Source organism: Thunnus albacares, chromosome 9, assembly GCF_914725855.1.
Source record: "Thunnus albacares chromosome 9, fThuAlb1.1, whole genome shotgun sequence".
NCBI classification, from domain to species: domain Eukaryota; kingdom Metazoa; phylum Chordata; class Actinopteri; order Scombriformes; family Scombridae; genus Thunnus; species Thunnus albacares.
In genome coordinates this window covers 28994815-29008575 of record NC_058114.1, presented here as the reverse complement: position 1 = coordinate 29008575, position 13761 = coordinate 28994815, and the positions used below count along the sequence as shown (strand labels likewise).

The 13761-nt window shown below is 39.6% G+C and overlaps 2 protein-coding genes across 4 annotated transcripts in view; both read left to right on the top strand.

Moving 5' to 3' along the window:
• scly (selenocysteine lyase) overlaps positions 1 to 13761 on the top strand; it is a 372304-nt gene that overhangs the window by 234567 nt on the left and 123976 nt on the right. The gene's annotated exons all lie outside the window — the stretch shown is intronic.
• farp2 (FERM, RhoGEF and pleckstrin domain protein 2) overlaps positions 5316 to 13761 on the top strand; it is a 30795-nt gene continuing 22349 nt past the window's right edge. For both annotated transcript variants that reach the window (XM_044362429.1, XM_044362428.1), the window contains exons 1-3: positions 5316 to 5424; positions 6259 to 6490; positions 13089 to 13193. In XM_044362429.1, coding sequence (XP_044218364.1) covers positions 6290 to 6490; positions 13089 to 13193 — 306 coding nt within the window. In that variant the 5' untranslated portion in view covers positions 5316 to 5424; positions 6259 to 6289. The remainder of the gene's footprint in view (positions 5425 to 6258; positions 6491 to 13088; positions 13194 to 13761) is intronic.

Below are 13761 nucleotides of genomic sequence, written 5' to 3'. Positions count from 1 at the left end.
CACATACAGAGTTATATGCAGTGATTCCCCTGCAGCTGTCTCCATTGAGAGACGCTGTGCGCATTAACACATAAGACACAGCAGCATAACTTCATTGATTATTCAAATTGGTCAGGATCTAATGTTATTTAACATTCTGTGTTTTTCTACACACGTCAGCTGTTACACACACAGTCCGTTTCATACAGTGAAACTGTTGGGAGTAAAGCAGCCATCTTCCTGATAAATACTGAGCTCATTATGTCGAGCAGCGCAGCAAAACTAAAAACTGTAGTTATCAATTTGACAGAACAGAGGAAACTGTCCAGCAACGTTTAGCTTCTGAAATATTTCTTTAGACAGACAAGCGAAAAACAAGTGATTTGCTGGTTTTAGTTTAATTTCTATTCCAACTGTCAATTTGAAGAAGAAACCCGGTTAGGGGAACGGGAAAAACGGGAGGTGGATTACGTTTTTAATTCACATGAAAGACAAATCCTTCAATGTAGCCCAGGATGCATTGCATTTACACTGCTAAAAGAATGTGGTCACATGCAGCCCAGACCACCTCCAAATGTGGTCTGAGTGATCAGATCTCAATCCATCCTGAATGCGTCTTGCGTGCGTTTACACCTGTATTTAGAGCTGTCCACTTGTGATTGGATCACCTGAGACAGATGTTAGTGCCAGGTGTGAACAGGGCCTTGGACATCACTCTCAGAGTTGGGGGTGTTCCCCAGACATAAAGCTGAGCTTCTGACACACGCAAAGTGCTCCTAAGGGACCCTCCATAACCTGTTGTTTCCCTCCTCCTTTCCCCAAAGTTAGGTTGTAAAAAAATAGGCAATAAATGAAAAGCTGTGTTGTCTCTGTTTTATGGGTGTATAAATATGTAGAGGTCTGTCTGCAATGAGGTGCTGAGTAAAGTTTTTAGCTCAGTAGTCAGCGCAGCCCATTTCGAGACCCAGTGTGGTGGCCTCCTTCGTAAGATAGTTTATTCATGAACACTTTTTGTGACACTTTAATTTTCTAAAACTAAAAGTGTAATAAATACAAAAACCGGATTTTTAAGCCTTTTTCCAATTTTATTCGAATACAAATACAAATACAAATAATTTTGCTGCCTCAACAAATACAGATACAAATACAAATATTGGGCTATCTGCATATCCCTATTCCCTAGTCAAAATGTCCTATAGGATTTTTATATTTTCCAATAGAATCCTTTAGAATTCCCATACATTAGGAATTCTATAGGAAAAAGTTTTGGTTATTTTAGGATTTTCATGATCCTATTGGAAATCAGTTTTTTTCCTGTTGAATCTTATATATGTATTAAACATCTTAGAAGATTGCTATTCATTTTTACAAGAATTACCAACAGGACTCTTGTTCCTTATTTAAAATCTAGCTTTAGTCAAAACCGCACTTGGTTCCAGTAATCAGAATTAAAGATTTCAATAGACTACAAATGTCTCCTTCATCTTTGATAGGATGCATGTAGTGTTTGTGCTTTGAGTATGACTTCATATTCAAAGTGAACAGCTGGACAGTTTCAACATATTGTTAACCACACGTTTCAATACTGACTCATTCGTCAATGTACTTTCAGATTTAGTACATTGTGCAAGAGAATGTGGAAATTCGTGCCAGTCCTCCTTACTGCCATCCAGTTTAAGGTTATGAATCAAGTGCAGGTAACACAATGTTGTTGTGAATCTGGGAGACCAAATACACAAATGCCAAACAATCCTGCATATTTTTTGGTGGACAACATACAATAGGTATGTGCAGAAATACTTGCTCTGAAACAACACAGAGAGACTACATTCTCAGGTCTTACTCGTTCCTCAGCTAGCTGTTAATGGACACACTGCACAAGGTCACAGTCCACAGTTTACTGCAAAAAAAATGAATACATATAAATAAGTGCACCTGGTAAATAAGTTCATGCTATTGTGGTTTAAAGAAATTTTTGCAGGAAAGTCACTGCTAACTGCAAACTGTCAAAGCATTAATGCTGAAATTACTTGATTGTCTAAAACAATCTGAATTAGCAGTTCAGCAGCTGAACAGCATTAAACATTTTTTCTTGCTGTCAATATCCACCAATTTCTTTTTACATACAGTGATTGTTATAACATGGTGACTTTTTGATCATATCAGGATAGTTTGGAAGGCCACAGCTGAGTAATTCATGAATGAAATGTGTAAATTATGAAACAAATTTCATTTCATTTCAGCCTTCAAACTGAGTTTCCTCAGTTTGAAGGCTGGGGGGGGCCATGAGATGAGGCTGAAAGCTCCAGAAGAAATCTAGTAAGGACCTTGACATTATATATTTTTGTCAAACTACACAAGTCAAGGAAGACTTCAAGCTCAAATTTAATTATTTTGTTCTAGAAGTTTTATATATTTGTTATAATTGTTTTGTGACAGACAAAGAAACTATTTGTCAATCAATGTCCCCAATACGGCAATCTATTTAATGAGTTCAGCATCGCTGCCAGTAAAATCCAGTGTCTTGGACTGGTGCATCCCAAGAAATAAGGATGTTTGATCACTTCTTATTCAGTATAGACTATTTTGTCTGTGATGTGGCATGTAGTTAATTAGGGTTTTCATTCATAGTGTTGGAGTTTTTATTCTGTTTTTCTTTTTCAAATTTTCAATTCATTTAGATTTTTAACTCATTTTAATTAATGCATTGTGTAAAGCACCTTGACTATGCCCTTGTGTATGAAATGTGCTTTACAAATAAATTTGTCTTGCCTTGGAGATGGAGACTGGTCAGTGAAGCATAAAGTATCGTTGGCCCTGCATTTCCCATTCTCGGTACGGGTGCAACATATATATAACAACCAAATGGTTTCACTTATGTTGTGCTTTGCATCTTTCTACTGAATCCTCAAGACTTTCGCCAAGGCCTCCACTCCTGCACAGCTGCCTGTTGCCAATTGGAAAGTACCTCACATATTTTAAGCTGCTTCTCTTGTCTCCCTCACTACTGAGACAGCACGTGTCCAGTCTCAGACTCATGGACAGAAGGAGATAGCTGAGGAAAGGTATGATTGCTAAAAACATCTATTTTCTGTCTTTTACCAAAAGTTAAAGAGCACAGTGAAACAGAAAACTAGATATACAGGGGGTAGACAAAATCCACAACATCCTTAAAATATTCCTCCTTTGTCACGCTTAATATGATCACCCTGTTATGAGGAGGGGTATTTATCTAAAGAGCCACTCCACCTATTTTACACATAAAGGTCAGTTTACTTATCAAGGAGGTTACTCACACTGTGAAAATAGTAGTACACTGTGAAAATAGTTGTATAATGTCTTCTGGGGCTCTAGAGCCCTCTAAAGGCCAAGAAAATAATGATGCTATCATCAGGGTTATCCTGAGTCAGGCTTGAGACTATATTTCACAAAAACCTCAGTTATCAAAATGGGGCCACGGAATTTTAAAGATGGGGACATTTAACAGACAGGGCAGGAATAATGAAAGATGCTTTTGAGTTGCATTATGGGAAATGTAGGCTTCATTGTTTTTGAAGCTAGACCACTAGGGACTATAATATATATGTTTCTTGCAGCGTCCCACAACTTTATGGATATGCATTCACTGACTGTTTTTTACAAGGCTGTTGTATTGGCATGCATTACATGGCACAGGTGTTGCTGTTAATGTTTCCTCCCTAAAGTAAACTTTGATGTTTTTACTCAAACATACATCTACCAGACTAATTTCATCGCATGTGTGCACTGTTTAAGAGAACCAGGCCTCTTTGAAGATAATGAGTATAGATCAAAAGACAGCATTGGGAACATAGAAAAGCCTATCAATCCTGACTCCATGCTTTATCTCTCCATTTAGGGACGTAAACATCTTTATCTTTCCCCTGTGCCTGCTTTCCATCAACTGCATATTAAAATAATAATATAATGATGAATCAAAACAATGACAAATCTGAATAAGAAGAGGAAAACTACAAATATAAGCAACAACATGTTATAGATGAGTTACTACGACTCAGGTGTAGAAAAAGTGTCTATAAAAGTAAAAGGATCGTGTATTAAGAACAGGAGACAACTAATGGGGAAAAAGTTGGTCCTGAAAATAAATCAGCAGGTAAAAACATTGAATTAATACATAAATGAACAAATTAGAAGGAAAACATTTCAACAGTATTATACTGCTACATTGTACCTTATTAAGAAATCACAAAATATAACTGCATTCCTAATTTCAGATGCTTTGACGTGTTTAAGCTTTTCTTAGACCATCAAATAATGTACAACAACAATCTGATATATGGCCATATAGTGTATGGCAATTACACATTACATATATATGTCATGGTATGTCTCTCAATAATGTCAAATGCTACAAATATTTCACAATATAGCAAAAATGTCTGTTTTCATATGTGTCTTATACATTCTTTCTTTTCTTTTTTGAATATATGGATATATTCTGCACAGTGTATCCAAACGATATATATTACAAATACGTACAGATATGCCTACATTATTGTAAGAACAAAACAACTGCTTCTGCTACTTGTTAGCATATAGTTTTTAATATTTATGATACTAATTAATGATATTGATGAAAATATGTTTCCACATAGGTAAACATATATAATCCATTATTTGATATAAATGTTTGTGTATCAGATTTTTTTTTTATTGGATCTATCTAAGCAGTTGTCCTTTATTTTAGAGAAAACAGTAGGGGGAGCTCCTTCACAATGCCAAAAGTGATCCTTTCCCTTCGCTCTGCATTTTCGTCCCTTATCGTTCAAGTGCTTCTGCGGAAATGTGAACTGAAGTGCAAACAGTACAACAAATTCATCATGCTTGATGTAATCTAGTTGTGACGTGATGAGAGATAAGGCACAGGTGAAGTCTCATACAAGTTGTTACCTCATGTATCCAGAGAATTATGTGTTACTAAATCTGTATTATTCAGACGGTTACAGCGAAACCCACATCTATTTCATATTGTCAACGGGTCAAACTTTAGCCCAAACTTAAATGAAGGCTGTGAGTCAAATCAGATAAAAAACAACAACCAGATAAAACAATTATTTTATTTCCTCTGGGTGTTGACAGGCCTGTAGATTAAATACACGCAACCTCGAGACCATAAACTTCAAAACTTTCCACGAGGCCTTATTAGTGAGCCCCAACATATTGTTTTTGAGTTGGACAAGTTTATTCTTCATCCATCACAGCTATTTAAAGTAAAGGAAGGTAAATCTGCGCTCCTCAGCCTACAATCCGATGCCACATTTGAACCAATCGCAGGACGACTCGGACTGCTTCGGCCAATCACAGATGAGTGTTAGTGCGCACTCCTTTGGACGACGACCATGGACTGGAGTAGTGTCCTTTTCGATGTGAAAACTTTTAGCATTTAGTTTCGACTCAAGAAAAACGGTAAGTTTTTTTTACTCATTTTTGAGCATATCGTCACATTTAGATAGTATACCGACATTCTGGAAAAGAAAATCCGGTTGAAGTAATTACACTTCGGTTCGCTTATCGTCGGTAAACTAAAGTCTACTGACCTCCCTTCTTCAAAAAGAAAATAAACCACCACGTTAAACATTTGTCTCGTTCGTTGCCGACGTTTAGCTTGTTCTTCTTACTTTAAAATGTTGGTTAAAGTAACACTGAAGTCTTACTGACCCAGTTAGGCCCACATGCAACGCTATTAAACGCAAAATCGGTATTCTGTCTTCTCCTTTTTGTATTTTGTCTTTACGCTTCAACCAAACTCGTGTTGAATGCTACACAGGTAACGTTAGCTCCGGTGAATATTAGCTATTGGTTTTCCTCAAGTGTAAATTTTGTGTGTTGGGACGTTAGCACCATCCACCAGCCAACTGCTGGTAAAATATGAAAGTGGCTGGTCGACTTTAGACACACTAAATTGATTTACTATTTAATGGTTGGTGAATTGGAACATTTATCTGTTAGTGGTTGGGAGTTGTTCACATTTTTAAAGTTTAATTTCTCGCCCTGCTTACACGCCTTATGAATGAACCTTACATGTCCACAAGCTGCTTCAGACAGTCAAGAGTACTTTTTGCAATGAATCATGCAAAAGCTATATTAAACCAGATATATTCCCTGCAGTCAAGCTGCATACCCAAGGTTACACCTGCATTCACCCACTCAAATAATGACTCATTTTTAACTATGTTTCATCATGGTTTGCATTTTTTCCAACTCTGCTGATGATTTCTGCTTTCCTCCCTGTGCTTGCAGGAGTGAGGTGGTGGAGCTGCTCTGAGCAGTAATGGGGGAGATAGAGGGTTCATACCGGGTCCTGCAGACCCCTGGCACAAGGCTGGGAGCCCAGTTCAATGCTGGTGTCAGCACGTTGGAGCCGGGCCAGAGCCTCAGTGGCAACATGGCCAGCGGGAGCAAAAGCCATGGGCGAGGACTACAGATCCGTGTGCAGGGGCTGGACGATTCCCAGGAGTTCTTTGATGTGGACGTGAGTTACTCTTCAACAGTTGCACAGCTGCATCATTGTGTTTCCTACATCTCTTATTTACATTGTGATAAGACTGCTGTTTGTTGCACAGCACTACATTATTGTCCTGGGATACCCTGCTTGCGTGTCAGTGACAGCTGCCACATGGCTTTGGTGCTGAAATCCCTTCCTCCTTAAGGCTTCTTATTCTGGCAACTTAGTGCAACTCACCAGGGCACTTTTTAGTTTCCTTGCTGTGATTTCTGCTCAAGGCCCAAGAAGTAGTAATTTTCTGTCCTGTCCCTAAAGCTTGTGCAACATGAGATATAGATAAAACAAACAAGCTCAAGCTTGAACATGTTCACATTTACTATTGATTCACTGGAGTTGTTTTCAAGTCTGTTTCTCCATTGTGAACAGAAACTGTCAGGACTGAATTGTCAAACTGTGTGTTCATCAGTGCTTTGTCTTAAACTGAGGAGGCTGGAATGGTTAAATGACAATAGGTTTAGTCTTGTTTGATGGATTTTGCTTTGCAGGCTTTACATTTTCTAGCCTCCGTAAGTCTGGTATGAGTTGAATTTTCTTTGTAACTTCAGTGGTCATGTGATTTGCAGACAGGACAGGGTTTCCAAAATGTTGGGTTTCTGGTTGTTGTTCTGCCATCATCAGTTCCACCACAGCTACTAAAGCGAGCCAAAGCGTAATGTCAACACTGACCTCTTACATTAGGATGCAGCTGTGTTGATCAAAAGGAGACATGTTTTGTTCAATAAAATATCAATTTTTAAGTTAAACAAAATTTTAAAATCATGAGCTGTAATTTAACATGAGTAAATCCGTAGCCAAGCTTAGTAGCTGTTGTTTTTCTTTTTCATTGTAATTACTTAAGAGAGAAGTTAATCCCTTTTAAAGATTTGCAGTTGGTTTGAACAAACTTCTAGATCCGCATTGGTACAGTGCTTTCCCGTGTTTACTTGCCAAGTTGCTGCAGGAGTCATTCAGAAGGCAAATAGGAAGCAATAAGGAAGCCACTATATCAGAGCAAGTTTCCTGTCTTTCAGATGGAGGAGGGGGGGTGTTATCAAAGTGAAGTCTCCACAACAAAAAAAAAACAGCAACTAAGTCAGTGACTAATTGATGGAGTTTAAACTTGCAGTGTAATGTAACTGGATCTGTAGGCAGCTAATTCTATTAGGATAGGTTAGTGTATTTAACTTGTGTAACTACTCTGTCCTAAATCCTTGTGTAGCCACAACAATAACAGTTCTGGCAGATGTAGTTTGGGGGCACTGCTGAGACAGACATTTCATAATCTTATGCACCATATGTTGTCTCAACGTCTTAAGCTAATAGAATGTGACAGACGCAAGTTTAATTTGTACAGGAGTGGGTCCATGCAGTGTTCAGTCTAGAGGAAAACTCTTTTTTTGTCAGTTTTAGGAGGGGTTTTTTTTGTCAGCCCTTCATGTGAAAAAACAACTGAACTTGGCCCGGAGAGTTCAATGTAAGCTCTGGACATGGTGTTGATAGGAGGTGGCAGACAGAAATACATGGCTGCAAAAGGGGAATGACGGCAATCCTGTTGTCAAGCAGACCGCAGTTTGCCAAGAACAAGATGGCCTCTGAGAGGCTCTGTTGTTCACCACTGCCCAACATTGCTTAATATTGCAGTTCATTCAGTCTGAGGAGTTGTGGGCTGGTGAGAGAATAGTGTTTATCTCTGTACACAGAAAGGCTGCAGAGCTTAAAACATCAGCTATACGACTTGTTTATATACATGTTTAGTTTCGGCATAACTTGTGCTGTATCATTATTAGGTTACGTCTATTTGAACAGAAGAAAAAATGAGTGAAGCTGCATTACTTTTCTCGGATTGTAATTGTAGTTTTTTTTTTCTCATGCATACAGTCTGCACAAATAGATACAAAATTGCAGTGTTGAATGTTTGAAATGGTTGTGGCCTTCAAGCAACTGCCTCTCCTCACTCTGGCATTTTGGTTGCTCAGCTGCCCAAATTTGTTATAGGTTTGCGTACGGTCTTTATCACCTGCCACTTTCGCTCTATACAGTGTAGTGTAAATATACTCTGCTCTGTCACACACATGCAGGGCACACTTGCTCCCGTCTTTGTAATCCATCACACATTTCATCTCTTGTGACAATGCTGAGGCTAACATATGGCGTGATAGAATACACGGATTTATGGCCATATAACGTCTTTAGCCTGGAACTCCAACAGACAAATCAGATCAGAGTGTGTGTGCTTTGATCCGCTGGCCTTCATCTGCTGCAGGTACCTGGTATGGTCGTCATCAGCAGACATTTGCTTGCATGGCTCTTGTCCACAGGCCCCTCCCACAGCCAGTGCAGGAGAAAGCTCAGCCTTGTGGTCTCTGGACAGGGAGGCAGGGCCGGCAGGGCAGGGAAACACAGGCTTCTTTTATCCAGCACAGCCGGCCCCTTCGCTGGCCTTAACTTCCAGCTCAAAGCTCGCTAAAAGGCTGAGGGTGGGGATGTGGAACCTAGCTGTGTGAAAACTGCAGTACAGTCGGGGGGCACCGGTGGTAGGGAGTCCGGGCAGTCTTTGCTTTAGTGTTAGCAAACAAGCACATAAATAGCAAGGTTGACAACCAGGAGGTGGGAGGGGGGCAGAGACAGAGAGGGGCAGCCTCTGGTGTTAAAAGAGCAGTTCAGAGGGAGCAGTCACGGCCAGTACAAAGTTTGAGTCGGGCTGGTGGGGGAGGGGACACACTCAGGAGAGAAGCCCTGCTAAAAGTTTGGGCCAGGAATTTCAACCACTGGCCTGTTGCAGAAATCACATTATTGTTATGCCAGTAATGGATGATGAAACTTGTGTAACTTAATTATGTTTGTGCTGTTTTTATCTTTAACTAGTCTGAGTGCGAACAGACTATGAACTGTTCTTCCACAGTCTTTTTAATGTTGTCTTACTCTTGCAAGATAAAGTAAAGTTACATTGGATTAGTATAATAGTACAATTATCTGTGTTGCTACTTTACACACATCCACACCATAATGAATTTAACAAATGTAGATCTGTGGATGGAGCTGAATTAGAAATCTGTTTCATGTGCATGCTCAAAAAAGGAGTGCTCTTGCTCTTCATTACAACCACTAAAGCTGAGCACTCAGCTCTAACCTCTGCAAAGCACTCACACTATCCTTTTGTGTACTGAAGTAGCTAAACATTTTAATGGCTATGCCTAGAAGGACTTGTTTAACATTTCAAACAATCCCTAGTTCTGTGAAACTCTTGATGATATTACTGATCTCTACTGTTGTCACTGTTTTGATATTTTTTTTGTCACTGGGAGTAAACAGCTGCCACACAAGGACATCCCACCTATCTCAAGTATTTTTTTTCCTCTGATTTGAAGGCCAAGTTGAGATTGGAAAGTATCTGGGTTACACAGGTGACCCGAGCAGAAGGCACACCTGATCCTTATTACCACTATGTAGTGTTTATCTGCCAACAAACTCTCTGGCCAACTGTTCACAGGTGTGACCCATAGCCAGGTAGCGAAAAGAAATCATGGCTTATTGTTTCAAACGAAAGTTGCCATTTAGGTAACAAAGCCATCAAAGAACCTGTTGAACTTTGAAATGTTTCCTCACAGACTTGTGAAAGTGGCCACTGGTGTGCGGAGCTTTAAAATGTATGTCAGCAGGAAATCCCCCGGTGGCAAGGCCTAAACAATGTACATCCCACTGTGCCAAACACAAGCCCCAACACACCCTTGCTGTCAGTAGGAGGTTCTACTGGAGGAGCTCAATGCCATTCATCAGAGTATCAACTGCTGTTTGGTAGATCATGCCTAACCTGTCATGCAAGGTTCACCCAAGCCCTGAATTTGAGTCAGGCTGGATAATATTTGGGTTACACCTGTGTTTTTGTCTGTGTCCTTGCTCAGTCTTTGTGAATGAGAAGGGCAGTCTTCCCACATGATGGGCTGCTTTTCAAACCCATTGCTCATATATCCCCCCCCCCCTCCCCCTTCCCACACACACACTTACACACAGGAGATTTGTCTCCCAGAGAAACATCTGTTTGTCATAATCCCCACTGCTTTCTGAGCTTGATTGGGTGACCCACTGACCTGCCTTAATGTTAGAGCTCAGAGATGAGGCTGTGGTCCATACCACAAGTTGGGTGTGAACAAACTGCATGTGATCCCACTGTCACATCACAGATGTGCTTGAAATTAAAATGCCAGACATGCTTTTTGAGGTAGTAGCCTACTGATACTGAATGTGACGCATTTGTTTTGCATGGCAGAATGGATTTAGATGGATCTGGTTGCAGAGACCAGAGTTTGATCTTTCTTGTTGCCAATACCATGTAGTAGTGAAGTGTCATATAGTCGACTCTAGAGGTGGGCTTCAAGTAATTTGACAGACAGTAATGTGAATTATATTTTGTAATTTACTCAACATTTAGTCTGAAAAGTGTTAAAAATAGTGAACAATTCCCATCACATTTTCACGGAGCCCAAAGTGGTGCCTTGTTGCTCTAAACTCAGGTTTGGATCATTGCCTTTGTGACATGGCATTATCTCTCCCTCGTCTGGCGTTATGTTAGTGTTTTTGTATGCAGAGTCCGAAGCATTTTATAAGAGTAGTATCATAACTGTGTGCTCACAGTGCAAAACAACCTGCCCACTAGTAAGAAGAAGTTATTTAAAGGAAAATTATCTTTATTGTAACGCCATTCCAGATAGAAATCATGCTGAATATGAAATTAGGTCTGCAGGTCTGGTGCGTAATCGTCTGCAGCCACTACACTGCATACTTTTTGTGTATTCATGCAAGAGGAGGTAAGGGTGACATAATAGTGTACCTTGTCCATTTCGCTAGCTGCTAGATTGCAGTGAAACTGTCATCAGATTGAGGGAGATAAGGTTAAATGGCCGAACATCCCAGAGGAGAAGGCTGAAGGGATTTTACTCTCCCTTGAGACCAGAGTGCTGTGAATGCAGTTTTACATTCCTGTAGAAGGTTAATGAGTAACACAAAGGAGAGGCTTCTGAAAACACACCAGTCAACACAGAGCGGACTCCTCACGACTAATACAGTGAGGGGGAAAACCATTTGTTTTAATCTGCCATCAGCTTCTGGTTCAAATCAATCACCACAACTATGCTTTATTATTTTACACTGCTAGGTCAAAAACATTTTAGATAATGTTTACTTAAGAGATCTGTAAACTGTAAATGTCATGTCAGTATTGTGATTATGCCTGTCTGATATTACTATTTATGTTTTCAATTAGCAGTCTGAATACTGTTTTACCTGAATTTAACTCAAATTACAACACATCAGTTTAGTTCATTATACATGCAGACGGTTGTTTATATCGCACAATGAAGGAATGAGGCGAACATTGTAAACCTTAAAGGGAAACTTGCAAAAAATAAGCATTATTCTGTGGAAATGTTGTCTTAATTTGCATGAAAGATTTGCTTTTACTCTGCTGACTTTGTTTACAAAGCAGCTCAGACATCGGTTCCGTCTGCTTAGCGCTCAGTATACGATTACACTGACTCTTTGTTGAAATGGCATTCACTCAACCTCACCAAATGAGGCGAACAGAGAGAAAAAAAAAACACCTCAAAATATTCCTTACATTTGGCCACTGATGCATTTTGAATACTTACTGATGTTGTCTGGATTATATGTTTGGCCTGTACTCAAAGACAACCCAGGTTAAGTATTTTAACACACCGGGTTTTTGTTCTCTGTTTGAGGCCGGCTGTAATCGGACACTGTAAATGCACAGAAAATGGCATTCTACAACAGATTTCTAAATTAACATTTGTCGTGTCAGTAGGTTTCACCTGCATTTCATAGATCTTCTGAATGCAGAACATACGATCGTATCACAGTAATGAAAAGACTAACTACAGTAAATCTCCCGGTGCTCTTTGAGTTGCAACGCTTTACTTTAGCCAATGCAAAGCAGTTCTTTTTATAAGGCTTTTAAAAATACTATTTTACATTACAACCAGATGTTTCAGGCTATAATTTTCTCAAAAAGTCACAGGCAAGGATTCCAAACCTCAAGTGCAGTGTGTGCTTAGTACATAGTAATTAGTTCTTCGTTTAGTGAAAACAAACCCCAGAGCGTTGAGAAGGTAAACTTCGTCAGATTTCCTGCGTGTGATTCAGCTGCACTCTTATCTGGGCCAGATAACGATAAATGTACAGTAGGACACATTTTTGTAGTTGACTTGCTCATCCAAGCCGAGGAAACTATTTGAATCGACAGATGGAGCATATGCAGCCATAAAACACACAATGAAGTGGATCATTTACAGATGCCAAATATTTTCTGCACCACACAGACAGACAGCGTTTCTTCTGTGCTCACTTACAGCACATGCATGGCGTTCCTCACCTCAGCACAAGCAAAAATGTGTTTTTGCTGTCGATCACCTATGTTAGTCGATCAGCTTTCAAACTTTTTTTAGTTAAAACAATGCAATTTCTCTTCCCATTGAGATTATAAAATGTTATCATTAGTGGACTTTTAAGATCTTTGTGTTGACACAGTGATGAAAATAACGATTCCTTCTTCTTCTGTTGTTCTTTCTTTCAGCCAAAAGCTTTTGGACAGGCCCTTCTCTCTGAGGTTTTCCTGAGAGGCAACCTCATAGAGAGTGATTACTTTGGCCTCGAGTTTCAGAACATGCAGATGAACTGGGTATGTACACCGTCAACTGTGTCTTTTGTTTCCTGGTAGAAACGGACACATTGAATATCCAGGAACACACACATGCAAATTAATTATACGTATCAGCTAAAAACTGACCAGGAAAAGCCAACAGCGTTTCAAAAGTCACAGCTTCAAAGGTCACAGCTTGGTGACAACAAGACTCTGTCGCTCCTCTGTAGCTTTGTACTGCAGTGCAAGCAGTGAAGTAGTATTGTTTTCACTGGACTTCAGCAGTATATAATCGAGGAATATTTTTAACTTGTCTGGCACAAGTGCCTGTATACAAATGTCATACTTTCCATTGTCTTACTCTTAGAGAAACATCAGTGGAATTCAAGACCACCAAGATTTTTTTTTATAGAGCATCAGAGAAGATATATGAAACATTTATTATCTTCAAAGAGAACGGAGCGGGTGTTTGTTTATAAGACCCACCAGCCTTCTAGCTCATATATTCTTAGCAAGAGCATCGGAAAGCCTTGCACTGCATATATACAGTCCATTTGTTCTGCAGTCTGAGAGTCAAGCGCTGTGTTTAAGGCATCAACTACAGATG